Below are 15,647 nucleotides of genomic sequence, written 5' to 3'. Positions count from 1 at the left end.
GATGAGCCAGCAAAGATCAGCAGTAGTTACCTAGTTTTCTATTCCATTAAAAATAAATCCCCCCCCCCCAAGAAAAAATTCCCACTTGCAAAAATATCCTAGAATAGGGACTTCCCTCGTGGTCCAGAGGTTAAGAAACCGCCTTCCAATGAATCCAAGGGTTCGATCCCTGGTCAGGGAACTAAGATCCCACATGCTGTGGGGCAACTAAGCCCACGTGCCACAACTACTGAGCCCGTGTGCTCTAGAGCCTGTGCACCACAACTAGAGAGAAGCCCATGTGCTGCAACTAGAGAAGCCCGCACGCAGCAACAAAGAGCCCACGAACCACAAGGAAAGATCCCACATGTGGCAACTAAGACCCTACACAGTCAAATAAATAAACATTTAAAAAAAAAGATCCTAGAATAAAAGATTAAAATAAATGACTGCTTAGACTCCTACAATCCAATAACGCTTTAAAGAACCTAGAAATAAAACATTTGCCTATGGAAAAGCAATATATAGGCAGCTGGTAACTGTGTTACCCTTCCATCAAAAAAAACACAAACTTGGTTTGAGATCACACCTCGAAATGTCTCAAAATTTATGTATACTCATCCCTAGGGAAGTCAAAAACTGAACTGGAAAAATGTTCCAACTCTTCTTTGGCATTGCACATATAGTGTGTGTGTGTGTGTGTGTGAGAGAGAGAGAGAGAGAGAGAGAGAGAGAGAGAGAGAGAGAGAGATGCACAGAAAGAGAGCGAAAGACATCACTCATGCAAATGTGCCAACATGTACTTGTACAAAGGGGGTGTGCCACTGAAGAAGCTATTTGTAGGATGGTTAGAAAAGCATTCTGTTTCTCAAAATGAGAACTGTTCCTTAAGTAAAAGAGAGGTGATTAGTACACTTAAGGTTTTTCAGTTTTTAAAGTGGTATGAATATGTGCTTGCTATGCTCTCACTATAACAAGTTTAGATGGATGGCTATGACAAAGAAAATATGACATCATTAGAATTACAGGTAAGACAAGGGGAAACCCAAAGTACAGACAAGAACACAGAAATATTTTTAAGAGAGTACAGATGTCATGACATTTATTAAAAGGCATGCTACAATGCTATACTTGTTAGGAAAGAGATTAGAGATATCAAGTAATAGTCAGCAAATACACAAACAAAAATGGAATATATTGTAGTGTACAGAAGCTTGAATTAACCATGCACTACGCACTTAGAAAATATGTTTTTTAATATTTTATCTTCTCTTTGCATTTATAACATAATTCACTTCAGTAATCACAGAATCCTTTTCTTCCAATGCCACAAACTGTGTTACAAATGAAAGCTGGTACTGTTGCTTATCAAAATATACAAGACAACTGATGTTTTATATAAAACCACTTTATATGTTAACTTGTTCCCAAAAACCGTTTTTTTTTCTTTTTCGGCCTGGTTTTAAAAAATGTTGTTACAAATATTTACAGCATTTTCTTCTGTTAGATGAACATTCTTATAAACTGAAAAAGGGAATTTTATGAACAGACCACATAAAACACGAGACAATGTCAGAGGCTCCTAGCTGTGCTATTTTTTTTTTTTTCCTTAAATACAGTACTGAAAATGCCCATAAAACCCATGTTGTCCTAATCCATTCTGTTCACATTTAAACTCCCATTTTCTCTAAGTAGTCTATTCGCCGATAGGAAATAGAAAGTAAAGGCCGCTTTGCACTGGATCTTCTTTCAGAAAGGAGCTTGGGAAAAGAAATGCTTAACAGAAAGGAGTCAAAACCAGAACAGTCAGTCTTTGGTCAGAGCAATGAGGTGACATTTTGATGCAAAACTTTGCTTGGTCAGCAGTCTTTATAATTAGTACTTTTTGGATGTGGGATGAATTTTTTAAAGATCTGAGTAACAATGGTAAGGGGGAAAAAAGGCTAGAGTATGATTTTTTTTAATGACATCAAAAATAGCTATTTAAATATTTGTTATTACAACTACTACATAGATTCAAGAACTAAAAATAATGTAACAACAACAACAAAAATCTGTTTACAGTGCTGATTTAAGCTTGCCATGAGCAGCTTTCAATCATGACTATTATCACCAAGGTCACTGGACCAGAAAAATATCCCTGTTCTCTGGAACATATGCCTCTGGTTACAGAAACTAAGATGACTACCACAAAGATTACGAGCAGCTCTGTTCTTGGACCTGCACAATGCTATATAATGAATATTATGTGATGAAGGCAAAAAGTGTAACTGAGACTTCATTTTACAGTTACAACTGTTTGCTTGAACGGATGGTGTGTGGGACAACATTCTTTTAAAACTATAGTATGTATTTCCTGAAAACCAGAATACTGATACTACCTTAGTCTCAAATAGGAAGAAAAGATCAATTAAGACTACTGAAGAAGGCACATAACCTTTGGTCCTGTTTTGTTTTTCTCCCTCTATAAAACCCCCAAAACTAATATTTTAGTAATTTTCTATTTTTTAAATCATTCACAACTAGCTGTTAAAATTTGCTCTGAAAAAAGACTGCAAATAGTCTTGTAGACAATAACACAGCTCTTAAAAGACAGCTGAGTTATATTTTCTTTAAAGAAAAAGTTCTGTGCAATCTAAATTGTATTTCTTTTAGCACAACAGTAGAATATTTTAAGTCTGGCAGTTTTATTCTTGTTAACAACAGATAAAGACAAAGGAAAAGTTAAGAAAAATGCTTTTACGCATAGTCATGCTGTCTTTTTGGTTTTAAAAATAGCAGTACACACTAGGTTTTCTAAGAGATAGGCTGATAGTTTGGCAAACAGGGCTTTTAAGTGACTCACTGGGTGGGGGGGGGGGATACATACTTTTGAGCTTGTCATCTTTTGTCCAAAAATACTTAGTGGAAACCGAAGAGGAATTACATGTTAATATAAATGTATAACCTTTGCTGCCTAATGACATGGAAGCTTTCAAAAGTTTATATAAAACTGATCAGAGACATTCATGAGAGTTACTTTTAATCAACTGAAGCAGAACCTATAATCACCATCCTAGGTGGAGCCAAAAAAAGGCATTGCTTCCATAAGGAATAGGCAGGCAAAAATTGCGTCTCTAAAAACTGTGAGATTTGCAACTTTCAACAAAATCAGAAACATTACTACAAATTAACATAACAATATTTAGCCTTAAATAACGAATTTATGGCATTCTGCAGGAGCTATTGGGTAATTCTGATACTCTCCTGTAAGTTATCAAATTATTAAGGTTATTTTTCTATTTGTATCTCACAGGAAAAACAATTTACTGCTATGCAAGTTATTTAAATCTCAAAGTAGAACTTTTTGGCATAAATTGCTACTGTTAAACATGTACTGCTATTTTTTAATAAAGTCCTGAATATACATACTTTGTGTCAAAGTCAGACACCTCCAAAAATAAGACAATACTCCTTAAAATTAAGTAAATAAACTTAAAAATAGGATACTATGACAGCTCAACAGCAAAAATAAACATTGCTCAGAAGATATCAACTACATGCATGCCAAAGCAAAAAATACAAAGATCTAGTTTTTCCACTGCCCTGATATTTTAAAATCTTTTTACAGAAACTATACCAACACAAATACTGTAGACCTCTATAATTCAAAGAGCAAATAGCCCAATATGGACAACATCCATGTGCTACAGCTAATTTTAGACACAAATTGATGGTTGCAAACACACTATTTTAAACAAGAATATCTCACCTTTTCCAAATCTTAATTTGATTAATGTTCTTTGTCAATAAATTAAGATGTATGTAATGTGCATATGTATGTACAACACTAGAAAAGTGTATGTATGTATATACACTTATCTATACACACACACACACGCGCGCGCACAAATCCCTGAAAAGGATTCAAATGTTCTCTCTCAAATATGAAGGCCATTCCCTACTTCAAAATTACATTCAATACCATTGTGATCTCCCTTCTGCTACACTTCTGCTACACTTACACTGACTGTTATAGGAATCATGAATTAAAACTACACAGTAATTCCTAACTAAAAAAAAACCAATTTAACATGCCACTGAAAATTATAATAGTGCCTGTATGGAAGGAAAAAAATGAAGCAATTTGGGGAGATTTCTTAAAGAAATCATTTTTTCCCCCTTCCCTCTTACTCAGTGTTTTGGTAAAAATATATTTCATAAGTGAAAAAAATAAAAATTAGATAAATGATTATACCTATCAGCCAATAGTAAAATTGATCCATTTGAAAGATCTCAATATAGTGTCCTCCTTTGTATTCTAATAACTAATTGTTGCTCAGCGTTGAGTGAATTCTGCTTTTTAACAATTATCTTTTGTAGTCTCCAATTTTTTATAAAATTTCTTCCTGTGTTCAAATTAATGGCTGGAATATAGCAAAGAAATTGAGATATTCTTTTAAAAGGTGAGATGAACCACTCTGAGAATCTGAAAAGTGTAAAAGGGGTGGACAAAAATGACCCTTTTAACAAATTCTGCTTTAAAAAAATCCGATCAAGCACTGAAGGAATTAACAAAAGCAAAGTATCTAACTAAAAAGAAACAATTTTACATTATACAATCACTGAAGCAACATTAAAATGTACTCTCACATTCAACTAAAAAGAGGGACAGAGTATGAGAAAGAATCCACCTTCTCATACTCCATATATGTGGGCACTCAGTAATGAAGTTACATTAACAAAGAAAAGCAAGTTCTCACGAGTATATGACAAAAACCAAGTAATCCTGAGACAAATTCTAATGGGTGATAAAGATCAGACAAGATCCAGAACTGAGACTGCATGTTATAGCCCCAAATTGGTATGCTATAACTGGCAATGACCACTATTGGTCACAACATGAAGAGGCCTACAGGTGTGCACTGAGTTATTCCCCAAACCATTTAACCCTTCCTCACCCCATCTCTACACCAAAGCACCAAAAATTTGAATAGAAACTAGTAGTTATTGAAAATCACTTAAAATTGCAATGAAAAAAACTTTAAAATTCTTACCAAAACAGGGAAAGAAAAAACAAATGCTCACCAAGCCCACGATATAGCTTTCAAGATACTTAGATAAAAGTCTAACCTATTATATCATAAGCACATAATAAGGCACATAATAGGAAATTAAGTAAATACACAGTAATTCTGAATAAGTATTAGAGATTATAGTGGTACAAAAAACCCTTGAGATTGATTTTTTTCTAAAAGAAGACTTTACCAAAAATAACTTTTAAAAAATCTGTCAAACCATATGATAGACCTGAATATTTTCCTTAAGACTGTAAACTTTTTTCTGAAAACAACTATAAAAAAGTAGTTTATAAGTAGGATTATTTTTCTTTTTAAATTTTCCAAGATCATATTATATTATTCGGCAAGTGTCATTTTGAAATTTAAAACATGTTTTTTCCTAATAAAATTATTAATTATTCTGACATCTTAATAGATCCTGGTTAGATTCGACTTAATTTCCCTGGAGACAGTTGAGACACTTCATTCTCCAAATAGTCTTAAAAAGTTAAAGATATGCAAAGGAGTGTCTTACAGTGGAAAAAAAAAGTGAAAGAAAACACGCAGATTTATAAATTTGCTTCCAATACAACCCAATTTGTTTATGTATAGTAAGTATCAGTATATGCCAAATAACTGATGTAACTTATAAGGGAACACAGTTTTCTAGAGGAGTCAAACTTCTGAATCATACAGTTAAAATCTTGGTTGTAGGTAATTTAAATTACTTATGTCAAGTAATTTTAAAAGTCTATATGTTTAAATTTTTCAAAGTACAAAGGAGTTTAGAAATGTTGTATAAGGCTGATCTGGACCCAAACGAAAAGAAAGACCATCCTCTTGAAATCCAATTTAATATAGGGAATTAAATTATTGAAAAAAAATTTTTTCCTGATTCTTTTTTCCTGAAGATTATTTTCATTTTAGAAACTATGGGACAGGAAAAACACGCCTCTGGTGATGTATTGGCAGAGGGTTTAAGGGAAAAGAGAACATCCCATGATTTTTTGAATATACTTGAATATCAAACTCAGGAAGAGTTATTTTTGTGAAAGAGGCAGAATTGGTCTTGAGCTGCTTCAGTCTATGTCTGAAGGGTTTTACTAAAATTATGGTCCAGTCTTAGGAGAAAAATTCACAGAAAAGTTAGATTGTAGATTTTGAGAAGGAAACTCTGAGGTGGTGATTTTCTCCAAGGTCATGGTTATGAAGTTCAATGAGAGCCTGGATTGCTTCTTCCACAGATCCCAACTGAATGAGTGCCATTTTGCGATCTTTCCTGAAAACGGTAGAAGAAATAGAAAAAGCATATAGAATTAATTTTGCCTACAAACCTCTTCCCCAGACCTAGAAGACTTCATTAAACTACCTTAAACATTTACAGATCATATTAAATAATGTTAATGTATTTCTTAAAAGCCTGGACTTACTGAAAGAATTTAAAAGCCTTCACTGAACATCCGGCGTCTGTGAAAAGGTTCTTCAGATCATCTACTGTAACAGAGGGGCTGTGAAAACATTACAGAGAGAGTCAACTATCTTATCCCTAATTTTTAAATGATGCAAAGATTAACTCCTGAAATCATCAAGTCTCCAGAATTTTCACATTTCAAAGAGCATAAAGCCACGCCATGAAGACATGATTTGCAAGTGCCCTGAAAGATGTTCAAGGTTGATGCATACATGTTCTCAAATGATGGAATTTTGCCTCAAATCTTTTGCACAGGACATGGGCAGTATATAAAGAACAAGAAAATCTTTCTATATTTATTCTTTCAATGGGATTATTACCCACAATTAACTCTAGCACTTCCAAAGATACTTCCCTAGCTCTGACTTGTCTTCTATGGTCCAGTGTTTTCCACTACTAGGCCAGTAGATTTTCAATTACTTTCAGGGTAATTATGAACATGTGTATGTGGTAACCACGTTCTAAGATAGCCCCCAACTACTCTTGCCTCCTAGTATTCACACTTTTGGTACTCCCCTCCCATATCTAATAAGGATGTCCTCTGTAACCCTTAGGGTATTGTAGATATGACACATGTGACTTCTGAGGCTGAGAGACACTGCAATTTCCACCTTGCCCTCTCTTGAATCACTAGCTTTGGAAGAAACCAGCTGCTATTTCACGTGGACAATCAGCAGCCCTATGGAGAGCTCCTTGTGGCAAGGAACTGAGGCCTCCTGTCAACAACTAAGTATATGGTGAGCCACTTTGGAAGTGGATTCTCTAGCCCCAGTTAAGCCTTCAGATGCAACCTTATGAGAGATTCAGCCAAAACCACCCAGCTAAGCCACTTCTGGATTCCTGATTTACAGTAACAGTTTGAGATAATGAACATCTACTATTGTGTTAAGCTGTTAAGTTTTGGGGTGATCTATTACGCAGCAGTAGATAACTAATACAGTGGTCTATCACATGAGAGTCAACTGACTAAAAGCAGACTCTTCCTCATCTCACAACTCCCAGCAAGGAGGGTGTTATAGAACAATAATTGGCTCTGTAAGGAGACAGATATAAGTTCACATTCTATTTTTCATTCACCTGGTATGTCACTCTTAAGTTACTTAATCTGAGTCTCTCACTTTCATTGTTAAAACGAAACTAATGACCTTTACTCCAAATGTTATTATGGATAAATTGCTAGAGACAGAATGTAGAATAGTGGTTACCAGGGACTGGGGTTAGAGAGAAACGAGGAAATACTGTTTAATGGGTACAGAGCCTTAGTCTGAGATGATGACAAGGATCCGCAGATGGATATAAGTGATGGTTGCACACTATGAATGTACTTAATGTGAACGTACACTCAAAAACGGTTAAAATGGTAAAACTTAGGTTATGTATTTAACCACAATTTTAAAAGAAGATTATGGAGATTAAATGAGGTAACACACGTAAAACACCAGCACAGTGCCCAGGCTTGGCAGATGGTTAAAAAAAGTATTAACGTCTTTTCTCTCTTCTACCTACATGTCCAATGCAGGTTGCAACTTGAGACCAGCTCCTGGATAAATGTACTTAAGAGGGAGCCTGCTTTAGTATTTAAATATGTTGCCTCTCTCCCTGACTCTGTAGTGATGAGGTGCTAAATTTCTAGATTTTTTTCTCAAGTGACTCTTCCAGTTGCCTGGCTGGCATGAGGTTTGAGCCATTGCCCAATTCGGATTCAAGGTTTCTCCATATAGCCTAATTGGAGACTAGCTAGGAGCCTGGGCATTCAACAGCATTTTGAATAATTATTTTCTCTTCCTATTCAAATCCCATTCTCATTCTCAGAAATATTCCAGTAATGTACCCTTCTCCATTTCCTCAGTCTTTAACTTTTCACACAGGTGCTCGCACACAACTATACCCCACAGCTTTTACCCTTCCTTCCCAAAGCTTATCCCTCTTCATGTATTAGATTAAATTATATAAAATTGCCAACTTGGGACTTCCCTGGTGGCGCAGTGGTTAAGAATCCGCCTGCCAATGCAGGGGACACAGGTTCAAGCCCTGGTCTGGGAAGATCCCACATGCCGCGGAGCAACTAAGCCCATGTACCACAACTACTGGGCCCACACTCTGCCACAGACAAGCCACTGCAATGAGAAGCCCGCACAATGTGACAAAGAGCAGCCCCTGCTCACCACAACTAGAGAAAGCCCAACACAGTCCCCTTTGTACGTCAAGGATTTCAAGAATTAAAACTGGGGTTGCCAGGTGCTTTCTATAAAGGGCCATACAGTAAATTTCTTAGGCTCTGATGGCCATATAGCCTCTGTTGTAACTATTCAGCTTTGTTGTTATAGCTCAAAAGCAGCTATAGCTAATACATAAATGAATAAATGTGGTTGTGTTCCATGAAACTTTATTTATGGAAGGTGAAATTTTAATTTTATGTAATTTTCTCAAATCACAAAAATTTTTTCTTTTGTTTTTCCGTAACCACTTGAAAATGTAAAAACCAATCTTAGATCATGGGCCTTACAAAACAGACGGATTTGGACCATAGGCTATAGTTTGTCGATCTCTAAGTTAGATGATGACTAAAGAACAAGTCTGCTACAACACTGGTTAAATACAGAGTGGTTACAAGAAAATTTTTAGCTTTTAGATATATATATGGCTTTGCAGCTTGTAGGTAAAAAATAGAGAATTCAGTTTTACCAAATTCTTAGATACATAAATTATTTGATTTTGCTATGCTGGACACTAAAGGGTCTTTACTTATACAAAAGGATGAACAAGTATACACCAGTGGAATATTTCTGCACAGATTTTTGCCATTCTATAACTGAAAGTTAACAGGCGCTAATTCTCTGTTTGGAAAGAAAAATTTAAAACATTGCTATCTTTCACTTTCATAGTGTATGGTTAGAGATAAACTTCTTAAGACATGATGGCAAATAAATCATCTTACGAGAAATTAGTGAATAGGACAACTGCTACGTTAGAATAATTTCAGTTTTTACCTCCCCAAACCATATACTGTAGATTATTAATCATCTAAATGAATAGTAACTAATTAGATACATACGGGATGTTGGAAAGATGCAGAGTAGCTGATGGTGGAAAAATATTCTGGAAGTTTTTAGAGCCAGGCTTTTTAAAGCGATGCAAAGGACTATTGCTAAAATCCTTAGTCAGACCTTGGTCTTCTTGTCCCTCTCGAGGAAGCTGAACTGCTTGATGTTTGGACAGTGTAGCACGAAGCACTTTCCCATAAAGTCTTTGACCACTCAGATGGTTCATTGCTGGTGCATAAGAAGAAAATAAGGAAAGTCTGGGTACTAAGATAGAGTCTCTGTAAAACTGTCTATCATAATTCTTTTTATTTAGTCATTTAAAAAATTATACTGTCAGTTTGAGGGCTTAAAAATGGTTTTAAATTTAAAAACTCTTATATACGAAAATGTATTAAATGACTGTTTTTCTGTAATGAAAGAAAAGCAATACAACGAAAAGTAACTATTTTCCTAGCAGAGTGCTAGAAAGTTCCAGAATGCCTGAAACATACCACATGTTCAGGAAATGATTATTGAATAAATTAGTTTAATCTCAAGTAAATTTTTTTTTTAACATCTTTATTGGAGTATAACTGCTTTACAACGGTGTGTTAGTTTCTGCTGTATAAAGTGAATCAGCTATACTATACATATATCCCCATGTCTCCTCCCTCTTGTGTCTCGTTCCCACCCTCCCTATCCCACCCCTCTAGGTGGTCACAAAGCACCAAGCTGATCTCCCTGTGCTATGTGGCTGCTTCCCACTGGCTATCTATTTTTAATCCCAAGTAAAGCTTTTTATAATAAAAAATCTGAGTAATAATATTTCAACAGCCACTATAAACGGTGAGATTGTAGAATGACACTTTCTTGAACCATCATTATGAAGTATTCCCAAACTGTTATGCCATGCAACAGTTCTAGAAAACTTAATTTGAAAGGAAAATAAATAAGCAAACAAACAAATAAAATGAAAGAAAACAAGTCATGTTTATTAGTTTAAAGCTAATGGAAAAACCCTAGAGTCAAAGCTCTAAACATCAACAATATATTCAAATAGATAAATGAACTTCAAAGAATAATAAATATTTTAAAATCTTAAAATATAAGCAGATCCAAATAATAATAGAGATATTAACATAAGGAGGTACTCTTCCTACTAGCCATAAGTTTATTTTATAGGAAAATTCACATACAAAGGGGGCAGGTTATCATTATTATTATTAATCATTAGTACCTAGCTGAGCTTGATTTGCATCTGCCATCTGAACCAATGCATTTTCTTTCTTATTAAACATTATCTTCACTCGATGTACATCACCATATACTCCTAATTAAAAAGACAAAACAAAACAATTTTTAAATGCTGATTGTGTAATGTTCAATTAACTTTACTAATATATTTAAAGAAAGCTTCTTTTCTCATACTATATGCTTTCCCTGGGCAATTTCATACAAATGCTCCCAAATTTGTAATCTCTTCTATGTTCCAGATTTATTAATCTAGTACCCCCTTTCACCTGGATGTCCCATAAACACTTCAACTGATTCACCTGCTCTTTCCTGCACCCTCCTGTGTTCACTAACTCTGTTGATAAACAGTACCATCATGCACATATTTGCTCCAGTCAGACATCTGGGAGTCATCTTTTGACTTACCCCTTTCCTTAGACACTTACACATCCAGTCAACTACCAGCACTCACTGATTCTATGGCCTAAATATCTCTCACATTTGTCCACTTCTTCCCATCCTCACTACCATCAAACCTATTATCACCAATTCACATCTGGACTATCATCATAGCCTCCTAACTGATCTCATTACATCCATTTTTTCTATGCTAGTGTTCCCCAAAGTGGGTCCCACATCCCCAAAAGCAGGCAAAATGATTCACTGGGGTGTGGGAGGAAAATAAACTTTTACTTGTACTGATTTGTTTATATAAACCAGTATGAAAAACTGCATTTTACTAATTTTCAACATATAGAAGAAATTATATACAGAAGTTTCTACAATATGAAGGGCATTCTCTCATTTTTTAAAATTTAGTGTATTAATATATATTGCAATTTATGTGGAACAGGGTTTCACCAATATCATAAAAATAAGATCTTTAAACAGTAGCATCATTACCATACTTTGTAATAGGATGAGAGAATGACTATGACAATCTTCAAGGCACACAAAGGAGTATTGGTTATCTTGTGGGCAAGCCCCTAAGAGCAACTAAACTGAAGAGATGAATGGTAGTTTTAAAATTAAAAAAAAAAAAGACAAGTATTCCAAATTTGCTGCCCTTTTCAGAAATGACAAGTGGCTGAAATAGATACTCTGTAAAAAATAACACACAATTTGTTCTTCAAGCTGAGGGTGATATTTTTCTAAATGAGTGAGAAATTAACTACTTTTGGAAAGAAATGTGCTCTGGCTATTAAAGAGACATGAACATTTAGCATTAATAAATGATTTTGTTAATGAAAATTACATAAATGTGTCATGAATAAAAACTTTTACAGTAACTGCAAATGAGTATAATGTTTCTCTGTGGGCTGATAGAGATATTCTAAAATTGGACTGTGGTAATGGCTGCACAACTCTATAAATTTACTAAAAATCACTGAGTTGTACATCTGAAGTCAGAGAATTGTAATGGCTGTAAATTATATCTCAAAAACGCTGTTAAGGGCTTCCCTGGTGGCGCAGTGGTTGGGAGTCCGCCTGCCAATGCAGGGGACACGGGTTTGTGCCCCGGTCCGGGAAGATTCTACATGCCGCGGAGCGGCTGGGCCCGTGAGCCATGGCCGCTGAGCCTGAGCGTCCGGAGCCTGTGCTCCGCAACGGGAGAGGCCACAACAGTGAGAGGCCCGCATACCGCAAAAAACAAACAAACAAACAAAACGCTGTTAAAAAAACCTATTGCCGGGCTTCCCTGGTGGCACAGTGGTTGAGAGTCCGCCTGCCGATGCGGGCGACATGGGTTCGTGCCCCGGTCCGGGAAGATCCCACGTGCCGCAGAGCGGCTGGGCCCGTAAGCCATGGCTGCTGAGCCTGCGCGTCCGGAGCCTGTGCTCCACAACGGGAGAGGCCACAACACTGAGAGGCCTGCGTACCGCAAACAAAACAAAACAAAACAAAAAAACCTATTACCCACTCAAAAAATTTGAAACAATCTTCCATCCTCTTAAAAATTCTTCCACATGAAGAGTGAGTTTTAACCCCATTATGCTAATGTTAACAGTTTTCAAGATCAACTAATTTAACAAGAGGAAAAATGGAACTTTTCTAGGTAAAGTACAACAAAATTTAGTGGATTAGACTGCAAAATTAGTATCATAATTATTTAGTACAGCAACAATGAAACACTTCCATTCAAATCACCTATCTTTTTTTTTTTTTTTTGGCCGTGCCCACGCAGCTTGCAGGATTCTCAGTTCCCAGACCAGGGACTGAACTTGGGATCTGGCAGTGAAAGCACTGAGTCCTAACCACTGGACCGCCAGAGGATTCCCTTGCATATCTTTATGAGGTATCTTTTTCATTTATGACAACCATTAAGATCAAGTACTAAAATAAAGTGAATTTAGAATCAGTTCGTGGGATACTGAACCAAAATGAAAAAGGTTTTTGAAAATAATGAAGTATATTAAATCATACTTCTCACTAAATGTTAATAGATTTTTATTTTAAAAAGTGTCATAAGAAAAATCTTTAAAATATTAAATATCACTTCATTGCTCTTATATTTGTTTGTACATATTATACTAAAGACTATAGTAAAAGATGGATGAAATTTATGAATAATTAATCATATATAAATTAGGAGTACCTGGCTAAATATTTTTTTTAACTGAGAGGCACACTATTGGAAAGTTAGGGGATTATTTTTATAATCAACATCTCATTATGCCTCTCTCCTGTTTAAAACTAGTCAATGGATTCCCACTGTTCTTAAGTTAAAAACGAAGCTCTTTAATATAGCTTATAAAGCTCTTAATGACCTTGCCCCTATCCATCTGCCCAGCTTCAACATGTCTCTCCCTTACACTCTTCATTGAGCTTCCTTCATTTCTATGTTCCACGAGTTCTGTCTCTCACTGCTACTATCTGTGAAAGGACATTTGCCCTCCCTTTCTGCCTGGCTAATGTGTCCTCATTTTTCACAAGTCAGCTTAACTATCATTTCTACTGGTACATCATCTTTGATTCCCTCAGCTAGGTTAGGTCTCCTAGCTGTATGTTCCTATTACAATCTCTATTTCCCTTTTTATAAAATTTTGTTGTAACTGTAATCACTTACTGTCTTCCTTGCTATTCTATCCTCAGTGTCAAACACACTAGTAGGCACATAGCAGTAATAAATATTACTGAATGATGCAATATGCTCAATTCACATCATAGATAATATAAAAAACAACAACAAAAAAATTTACTTACCAAATAGGATAAAAAGTCCATGTGGTGTAATAAGCTGTTTGAAAAGGATAACACAAAATATCAGTGTCTAAGTAAAAATTTTAAGTAAGTTTACTTGTTCAAAGCACTGACTTTTTACATGCTGCTTCTATATATACTAGTGATGAATTTTAATAAAAATTCTTAAAATAAACATTTTCATTGAATTTAACTCTAGGTCAGAAGCTACAATACCTCCTCCTGAAAGACTTTTTACATATAATACTTTTCAACTCACATCAGGATTAAGATTGGTGACAAGTAGAACAGAATTTCCCGGTATACCACCAGCCCCAGGAATGGCCATCCTTCCAGTGACGGCAGAGGAGGTGATTGCGAGAGGACCAAGAGCTCCGGGACCTAGTCCAGCTGGGACTGACAGACCTTTTCAAAACATCAAAAGCATTTCATATTCTAGTTATCTGGAGAATTACAACACTTAATACAACTTAAGTAAATAAATGAAGACAAAAGCAAAAGTAGAGAAGAAAATGTTTCAAAGCTACCATAAGGATAACAAAGGTCAGTTTTCTGCCCTCCAGAGTCTGTCTGGAAGTAGAGCTCTTTATTCGTTGATACTATCATACTTAGTACTTTATTATTTATACAGTGCTTTGCATAGCAACCAAATTCACTGGTCTTAAAGCCATTAGGTTTTTCAAAGGGTCTATAACTACAAGTACTCCTTCTATTTCTTAAAACAAATATATTCCAGCACATTTCTCTAAAGCAGATGTTATTTTCATATTGACTTCTACCATAAAACCAGATACATATTTTTGTAAAAAGTCCTTTAGCAGAAGTCACATATATGCATGCTAGGTAGTAATGCATGTTCTAAAACTGGACTGTGGTAATGGCTGCACAACTCCGTAAATTTATTAAAAATCACTGAGTTGTATACCTAAAACAGGTAAATTGTATACATACATTCTGCATGGGGAAAAAACATTTTGTAACCTTGCAAAACATTATTACCATCAAGAACAAATTTATAAAATTCAATATTCTTTTGCAGCAAGAATTTTCAGAGCTCTCTACTCCCCCAGATATTTCAGAACTACTGAAAGTTCTACAATACTGGAATATTGACACTATATACTATACCTAAAACACTACACTTCCTCAGAATGTCCCACTATTTGTATTCTCAGCTTAAAAATTATCTAAGATAAAATCTCTAGTTGATATAAAATAAACCAGTTATTTAATTTATTGATTCTTGAAGCTCAAAATTCCTTATAATAGACAGAGTCTGGCCAGTTTATCACAAATCATGTAATTAAATTGCAATATAGTTTACAATCATACTATTCTGCTTGACAATCTAAGGAAAGTTATTATTACCATCATCTTGCTGAATTTTAAAACCGTGCACATCACCTTCTTAGGGTGGTTGCTTTTCCATAAAATCTATACTCAATAGTCTTTTGCATGACCTCTTCCCATGCCCCTGCAACTTTTGAATAACTTCCTTAAGTCTATTATATACCGCCAACACTACACCTTAGCTACACTGTAGGGTATATACATGTGTGTATGTGTATATGTACATCCCCCTGCTACACCTTAAAAGTCTTATCAACTCAGGAGCCCTCTTTACACATTTTTTCTCTTTCTTAACATCTAATACAGTGTTTTATACATACAGTGTGTAGAAAGAAATAACTAAAATGAGGG

General features: G+C 35.3%; 1 protein-coding gene across 4 annotated transcripts in view; it reads right to left on the bottom strand.

Moving 5' to 3' along the window:
- Positions 1-1,052: 1,052 nt before the first annotated feature.
- Positions 1,053-15,647, bottom strand: part of PTBP3 (polypyrimidine tract binding protein 3) — a 101,544-nt gene continuing 86,949 nt past the window's right edge. For all 4 annotated transcript variants that reach the window (XM_027105189.1, XM_027105190.1, XM_027105191.1 and 1 more), the window contains 6 exons: positions 14,206-14,351; positions 13,950-13,983; positions 10,750-10,842; positions 9,545-9,761; positions 6,449-6,526; positions 1,053-6,297 (listed from right to left, as the gene is read on the bottom strand). In XM_027105189.1, coding sequence (XP_026960990.1) covers positions 6,165-6,297; positions 6,449-6,526; positions 9,545-9,761; positions 10,750-10,842; positions 13,950-13,983; positions 14,206-14,351 — 701 coding nt within the window. In that variant the 3' untranslated portion in view covers positions 1,053-6,164. The remainder of the gene's footprint in view (positions 6,298-6,448; positions 6,527-9,544; positions 9,762-10,749; positions 10,843-13,949; positions 13,984-14,205; positions 14,352-15,647) is intronic.

The sequence above is a fragment of the Aethalodelphis obliquidens genome, unplaced genomic scaffold (assembly GCF_003676395.1).
Source record: "Aethalodelphis obliquidens isolate GAN/ISIS:26980383/991018 unplaced genomic scaffold, ASM367639v1 scaffold7, whole genome shotgun sequence".
NCBI classification, from domain to species: domain Eukaryota; kingdom Metazoa; phylum Chordata; class Mammalia; order Artiodactyla; family Delphinidae; genus Aethalodelphis; species Aethalodelphis obliquidens.
The sequence above is the reverse complement of the archived record's forward strand: the minus strand, read 5'-3'. Positions and strand labels throughout refer to the sequence as shown.